At 32.2% G+C, this 8344-nt stretch overlaps 1 protein-coding gene across 1 annotated transcript; it reads left to right on the top strand.

Annotated features, from left to right (window-relative positions):
• The first annotated feature begins 4230 nt into the window (after nt 1-4230).
• On the top strand, nt 4231-7430 carry LOC133304349 (cinnamoyl-CoA reductase 2). The gene is made up of 5 exons (XM_061504372.1): nt 4231-4374; nt 4558-4712; nt 5244-5429; nt 5733-6085; nt 7265-7430. The coding sequence occupies exons 1-5, from the start codon at nt 4242-4244 to the stop codon at nt 7428-7430; spliced, it is 993 nt and encodes a 330-aa protein (XP_061360356.1). The 5' UTR covers nt 4231-4241.
• The last annotated feature ends 914 nt before the right edge of the window (nt 7431-8344 follow it).

An 8344-nucleotide genomic window follows, 5' to 3' on the forward strand; every position in this document is an offset into this window, starting at 1 on the left:
AGAGTTGCTTGGGATCGCAAAGTGACTCAGCTGCTAGTGGAAAGTGACTGTCAGTTAGCAATCCAAGCTATTAACTGTAGTTCTGAAATGGTGGCAACCATCAGCTTGTTGATAGTATTAGAAGCTGGGGTAGGAAGGAGTGGATAGTCGAGTTCGTTCATGTCAGTAGGAATAGTAATGTTTGTGCTGATCTTCTTGCTAATTTAGCTTCTTCTGCAAAGGAGGATTATGTTTTGTTGTTTAATGCTCCTGATGAGCTGGGTCCTTTACTGGACTCTGACTATGTTTATTTGTAATCTCTTTTTCTTTGGGTTGTTGCCCCTTTGGAATACTTAAAAAAAAAAGACTATTTATTACAGTATAAGGGTTTGGTTCACACCCTTTTTTGAAACTTGGTTTTTTGTATATAATGATTTCATGGATTTGCGGAGAAGGGTTTGTTTCATTCCTTTCTGTGTTGGCAAGGATGCACTGGTGGAGCCACTTGGTAGGCACTGATTGATTTTCAAAAATACTACATATTTTCTTAAAAAATTATAGCATGACTTTGGTATTAGTTAGGTTTTTAAAAATAATACAAATTTGTACTCGCTGAATTTTACTAGTTGGATCTTTTGACATTAACTGAGTTTTTTCCCTAACTCTGCCTCTATTGGCAAGGCTAGTATTTCTTGAATAGCAGAGGAAATGACTTTTATGGGTCAGCACTTATACTTATTTCATTGGGTGATTTTTTTAATTTCATGTTTCAGAAGTACTTAAAAGTTTTGTAACAAATGGTGTCAAAAAGTATGTTAAGTCTTTGCTAATAGAAGTTTTGTCCAAAATGTGTACTTTAGACCTTGGTTTAAGCTCTTTACATAAAATATGCAGTTTTGTTAAATAAACATGTGACATGTGCATCATGGGGTCAAATTCATGGTTGAGTCAGCACAGCACTACTTTGAACAGAAGAGCGTGGAATGAATTTATCAATTTAATGACACGCTGATTTTGGTCGGGGGGTTTGTTTTTATTGACGTCGGTTTAAGTCAAAAGGCTGAAAAATATTACTCGCCAAATGTTTTGAAAACAAATGCTAGTTTCCCATTACTTTGAAAACAAACCTTTTGATTTCACAAAAAGAAAAGAAACGTTTTGATTGGGTTGGGGTAGTTGTTGGGTGTTGATTTTATGCTTGAATGTGAAGAATGTCTTCATTCAACAACCCAAGCACCACCTTTTCTTTACAACCTGACTGCCGCAGAATCTATAAACTAGGATTCCTTTCCTACCTCAACCTCCCCTTTTTCTATTGTAAATATTGCAAAACCATTCTGATGGTCAATCCATGCCCTACATTTCAGGAAATTTCAGACAGATTTCGCTTGACTAATTTGTCTACAAAATGGAGAAAAATGGCAAGTCTTAGTTATGGTTGCACGTTACATCACTTTAATGATTATTAAATCATACATAAATATATGGATTCTACTTTTATTATTAAAAATGTTTGACTTTTTTTACAATTATTATTACATATGATTGCATGCTAGTTTACACAAACTAAAAAGTATCTTGTAATTTTTTTGGTAAAATTTAAAAGAAAAAATATTTAGGAAGATATTTAAAATCATAAGAAATATATGCATACTTAATTTAGGTAGGACTCAAAAAGTATAGATTGAAAAATTAAATTAAAATTTTAAAATTAAAAAGTATTAAGAATGACATGTGTCAGTTAGCCCGTTGCGAAAAATTTTCCACTACTGCCTCCCAACAAAAGGGTACATGTACCCGAAACTGACACAGGTGGGTAGTAGAGAATATCTAGAGACGCGAGACAACTCTCTCTGAGGAACTTGCCAAATTAGCCCATATCCGCGAAGAATTACGATAGAGCAATTTATGAATGTCTCCGCAGTGGACTTGATTTTGCGAAAGATGATGAAAATGTGAATTCTTAACCATTTATGCGTTGGAGAGTCATTCTTTAGGGAATGTTTGGTAAAGAAGAAATTTTTTTATGCCTGAGAATCACGATTAATAGGAATATGTTGGAAAAATGAATTTTTCATAAATGTGAGAAAAAAACTATTTGGTTGGGCAAAATATTACCAGAAATGTTGGGAAAGTGAATTGCCTCAACTGTACTGCTAAAGAAGAAAACAACAAAATAGACTTGACACTAGCCTCCTCACCACCGCGCCACTAGCGTGGGAAGAAGAAGGCAGCAATATGGATTTGGCGCTAGAGACGCCACAAAGATTAAAAGTAATGAGAATCCAAGAATACCACCTCTATGTGATATTCTTGGATGACATTTTAGCTTAAAATTGTTCAAAAATTAGAATCCTATGAAAATCAAATTCCTGATAATTTTTTTAAAATTCTTGTACCAAATGTGGCTAAATAAGATTATCAATTTCAATTTTTCGAAAATTCAAATTTTTTCTTTGTACCAAACGCTCCCTTAATAGAGAATAGAAGAAATAGTTAGTTGCTCTCAATTTTAATTTTATGTTTAAGATTGGAGCAGCTGAGATTTGTTAAAAGAGAGAGATAGAGATTTAATGTAAAAATAAATAAATTTAAAAAGAAATAACTCGAGAGTAAAATTTAAAATGCGGGATGGAAATAAATTTTGATATGAAAATAAAAATTTAAAATTAATTATTTTGAGAATATAAGTAATTGAGATATATAAAATATTAACGTAAAAAGAAACAACTAAAATAATCAATAATTTAAGAACTTTTAAAAAATATAAAATATATAGTAAATAATGGCAAAATCATATATACGTTGCTTACCCAAAAAAGAAAAGGGTCATATATACGTCTTAAGATAAATAAATTATAATACGAAATTATCTTATTATTAAGAATTTTGATTCTATTTCATTATATAGGGATGAATTCATCCCTTATATATAACAGCTTAAGAATATGGTTTTTTTAATTTAATTGTTCATTTTTAAGAGAGATTTTGACGTATTAAAATAAAAACTACTATGAAATGGAGCTGATCAGAAAATATTGGTGCGGTGGACTGCTTCTAGATGATCTTGCATGTGTCTTTTATTATAAGCATTCTTTATTTTTTAGTAGTCAGAGTTCTTATATTTTTCACTTTACACTTTCTTTCTTTATTTATTTTTTTAAAAAAATAACCATTGTGTATGTAATTGGACCTTACTAAATATTAGAGTAACACTAGTTTCGCGAAAACACATGCAAAGTTGGAGATTACTGGTATACACGTGATTAAAAATATGTATTTTTTCATGAACAGGGTACATAAGTTGTTCTACACGTTAAATAGAACGACTTTGAATTTTTAAATAGAACGACTTTTTTATGTTAACTCAATTTTGAATTTACAATTTGACGTTCCCATGTGGACAATGTTTTATATAAACAATGATATTTAAGTATAACCTTACGCGTTTACCTCAGCAGTATAAAAGGCTAAAAAATAAAGGTTTTATTAGTGTTATGTTACATGATTTAAGTGTTGTTTCCAACACACATAAAAAAATGGAGAGAGAGAAAGTGGAATGATGAAAGAGAAAGAAAAACATGTGGACTTCACCTCTTTAATGTGTGTGTAGAAAAGTGATGTTATATCATGTTACATGATAAACATAAAACCCAAAAAATAAATGGGATATGATATTCTGTCTTTCTTTCTTTTTCTGCTTATTTTTTGCCTATTATTCTCAAATATCATTAGATGATCACAATCTCAAAAGGAGAGGGAAAGATAAATATTAATTAAGATTTTAATTTAATGATATTTTAAAATGATAGAGAAAAGTAAGCCGAAAAAGAGATAGGTGGAATCGAAGTAGTTAAAATTGAGATTTTATGTAAAATCGAAAAGGGGATAAAAAAATCGTGAAACGTAATATAGAAAAATCATAAAAAAAATGTAAAAACATTTGAAATATTGATAAAATCGTTTTGATGAAAAAAAAAATCATAAAATCATAATAATAAATCAAAATTTTAACTTCCGTGCAATAATCTATATCAAAATAAATATATATCACATCAGGATTAGGTGAGGCAGAATCCTTTATAAAAGCCACATTTTGGTCACATTGCTCTGTGCCACTTTCAGTAAGCAGCATCTCCCGTATTCAATTGAGCACATTGATCTCTGTCCCCTCTAGAGTTCTTCCCATTTTTTTCTCTCTCATTATCTAAAGATTCTTTGTTTCTTTACCAATTAAGAAGGAACATACAGAGCCATTGAATATGCCTGCTGACACTTCTTCAGTTTCTGACCAAACCGTGTGTGTCACTGGCGCTGGTGGGTTCATAGCTTCTTGGCTCGTCAAAGCTCTCTTAGAGAAAGGCTACACTGTCAAAGGAACCGTGAGAAACCCAGGCATGCTATTATTGCTTGCTACATATATATATATATATATATATATATATATATATATGTGCTCATTACATATGATATGACATGACATGTCTCGCTTGCATGTTAAATTTGCTATGTTTAAGGTTGTTTGATTAGCTGATATTTATGTTATTTTTTTGACATGGGCATGCGTGGATTCATCAGATGATCCGAAGAATGGTCACTTGAAAGAGTTGGTAGGAGCAAGGGAGAGGCTAACTCTGCATAAAGTTGATCTTCTTGATGTTGAGTCTATTAAAGATGTTGTTAATGGTTGTCATGGTGTCTTCCACACGGCCTCACCTGTCACTGATAACCCCGTGAGTTTTCTATCTTTTCTTTCTTTCTTTTTCTTTTTCTTTTTCCTCTCTCTTTCATGTTTTGTAATTTGATTATCATTATGTGTTTTCTCTCTGTTTTCCACATTTTGATATTGCTATAAAGTGCTAGAAAATCTAAACTTACTTCCATACCTTATCATGATCAAATTGGACCCCTGGTGGATCCCACCACCAACATTTTTTTTTTCCACGTTCTGAGATTGTGATAGACTCGAATATATATATATATATATATCATTTAACATGATTAGTTGATGTGAAGCGATGTCATTTTTATTTATTTATAAATAAATTAATGGCTATCTTTTCATTGTGTCTATCCTAACACTTTCTTTCTGTTGTTTATGGATGCCATTCTTGTGATGAACACACATTCCCTTAACACTGAGCCCCACACTTCACCCAATTTTTTGTTGTTGTATTTGCTTTCTATGCAAATTTGACTCTATATAAAACTGAATTAACTAATCACATAAACAGTAATTGAGATGAATCCTTTGTGGCACTCAGGAAGAAATGTTGGAGCCAGCAGTGAATGGAGCCAAGAATGTGATAAAAGCAGCTGCAGAAGCAAAAGTGAGACGCGTGGTGTTCACTTCATCAATTGGCACAGTGTATATGGACCCCAATAGGAGTAGGGATGTGGTGGTTGATGAGTCATGCTGGAGTGATTTGGAGTACTGCAAGACCACCAAGGTTCAATTTAACTACTAAATTATCAATGCACTCTAATGTCAACAAGTTGTAACTTTTGTTGGTTATAAATTCATTGACTTAAGTGACATGCTATCTAATATATTGAAACAAGAAATATTAGTAACATATTTGTCACTATTTTTAGATAAAATTATATGATATTATGTACCTTTTAGGTAGAATCTAAAGGCTTTAATACAAATCTAGTCATATACGAAACTGGAATGCTAGAAATGGGAGTTTTAATAATTAAATGAGAATATAATATGTATTGGGTATAATAAATGGTTAATTAATCTGCAGAACTGGTATTGTTATGGGAAGACCGTGGCTGAACAAGAAGCATGGGATTTAGCAAAAGAGAAAGAGGTGGACTTGGTTGTGATGAACCCAGTTTTGGTTCTAGGACCATTGCTACAACCTACCATTAATGCTAGTACAATTCACATCCTCAAGTACCTTACTGGCTCTGCTAAGACTTTTGTAAATGCAACTCAGTCTTATGTAGATGTTAGGGATGCAGCATTAGCTCACATTCTTGTTTACGAGACACCTTCTGCTTCTGGTCGATACATATGTTCTGAAAGTTCTTTGCATCGTGGTGAGCTAGTTGAAATTCTAGCCAAGTACTTCCCCGAGTACCCTATTCCTACCAAGTAAGTATTTGTTATGTTTCTATTATTGTTGTGATTCCTGAACAAAATCCAAAGAATAAAAAGCAGATACAATTAAATGAAAGATTTTGCTATTCTGTGTACCACAACTTCTAAATTGTATAAAACTATTGGGGTTTGCATATAATAAGCAAGGGGAAAGTAGTTCTTATGTGACTGCAGAAGGGAAAAAGTGCAGCAACACTTACTTTTATCAGGATATGCGTCCGAATCCTGATTTATTTTTATTTTTTTATAGAATCCGCACGTGTATTCTAGGATCCGCACGTGTATCCTAGTGTTAAAAATTTGCTGCAACTTTTCTCATCACAAGTCATGAGAAGCGACGGACCCAATAAGTAACTACCAGAATTAATTTACTTGAAAAAGTTTATATTATAGGAGAGGGATGCAAAATATACAAATTAAATCCCACAAAAAATGCTTCCATTAAACTCTCTTTTTTCTTCTATCATACCAAACAAGAAATGGGTGCACTGAGTTTTACTTTTTATCATTAATTATTGATGAGATGTTATGTTTTCTTGGTTTGTGACATGGAACATAAATATATAAATGTTAAGCAGTATGAGGATGGATGCAGAAAGGTAGGGCTGTAGGTGTACCACCTTTGACTTCTTTATGTGTTTCCAACCTCTACCCTAAGGAGAGCAGAGTCAAATTGAAATCCAAGAATTCAATGATTTTATAGGTGAAAACTAGTGGAACTTACAAATCTTTACCAAACCCTTGTCCTTGTCAGACACAAGGACTTGAGCCCTGAGAGTGTATCGGATCTTTTACCTACCTCTTTTCTTTAATACAAAGGCATGCTTAGTCATCTATTAATAAATTATATATTTTTTTAAAGAAAATTGAGAGAAGGATGGGTTAAGTTACCTGCTTTGATAACTTGCTCAGAAGAACATATCATATATTGTTGGGGAACCTACAAGCCCAAGACCAATGCAAAGCTTCTTACATCTAGGCATATATCCACTCTTGCTTTGAAATTTTATTACATAGATTTTTATTAGTAACAAAAATTTCATCTGAAGGGTGAATTGGTGTACCATAATCTCGATGTACCAAAACATGCAAAAGTGAAGAATTTAGATACTATTGCTAACTTATGTTAATAATTTGGGTTTGTGATTTTTACATAATATTTCACTTGTGCAGATGTTCAGATGAAAAGAACCCAAGAGTGAAACCCTATGTGTTTTCAAATAAAAAGCTTAAAGATTTGGGATTGGAATTCACCCCAGTGAAGCAGTGTCTCTATGAGACCGTCAAGAGTCTACAAGAGAAAGGACACCTTCCTGTCCCCACAAAGCAAGAAGACTAAGTTAACATATCATATATTTGGCTGTAATATATCAACTAGTTTAATTCAGGACAAAGAAGTTTTTTCCCCCTCAGTTTATGTGAAATTAGAAAATACTAAGAAGTACGTATTTGGAATTTGTTATACATATCATGCAAATTGTTGCCTCGTGTAAAACTGATAATATTAATGGATTTTTTTCCCACCTTTTTTAATTTTATTTTCTTCAAGTTGTTTTATCTTTTTTCTGTCTAAGCCTCCCTCCGAAGTCCAAACAATTTTTTCGGTACAATTCGAACTCTGTAAACATTGACATTCAATTTGTTTATATTCACTGAGATTTCGTATTTAGTACAACTAAAAATGAAATTAACAGGAAAAATAAAAAAGATTAATCATAGAGTGGCACGTCTATTTTTATTCTTTTATCTGTTTTGTTCCTCTAGAAAGAGGCCATATCGTTTACCAAAAAAAAGAGAGGCCATATGAACCTCATTATTTTTTCCTCCAAGATGTTTAAATAATTATACCAACTTCGTTACTCCAAGTCCACATTCTCCACAAATTTCTCTTTCTACATTACGTTAATTTGAAATCTAAAACTTCAGGAACTTTTTATCTTTAATCAATGGTCTTATATATAAAGTCTTATGCAATATTAGTTAAACTAGCTGGGAATATGTGGGAAAAGGATAGTTAGCGGAAGAGTATTCTTTTTTTCTTTTTGGTAAACGGAAAAGAGAAACCTGGTTATACAATGGAACATGAGAAGCTGGTTGATTCTTCAACATGTGTAGTAGTTGACTGACCAATATAGAAGACAGAGAATATTAAATTTGATTTATGGGTTTATTTTGTCTGTTGGTGTAGGTGATGTTGGATCTTCTATCATGTAATTAACCTCAGTTTCAACTTTTAAAGTGCTGGCTAAAAGA

This window comes from Gastrolobium bilobum, unplaced genomic scaffold (assembly GCF_033153095.1).
Source record: "Gastrolobium bilobum isolate Gb01-03AN ecotype WA unplaced genomic scaffold, APGP_CSIRO_Gbil_v1 utg10043, whole genome shotgun sequence".
Taxonomy (NCBI): domain Eukaryota; kingdom Viridiplantae; phylum Streptophyta; class Magnoliopsida; order Fabales; family Fabaceae; genus Gastrolobium; species Gastrolobium bilobum.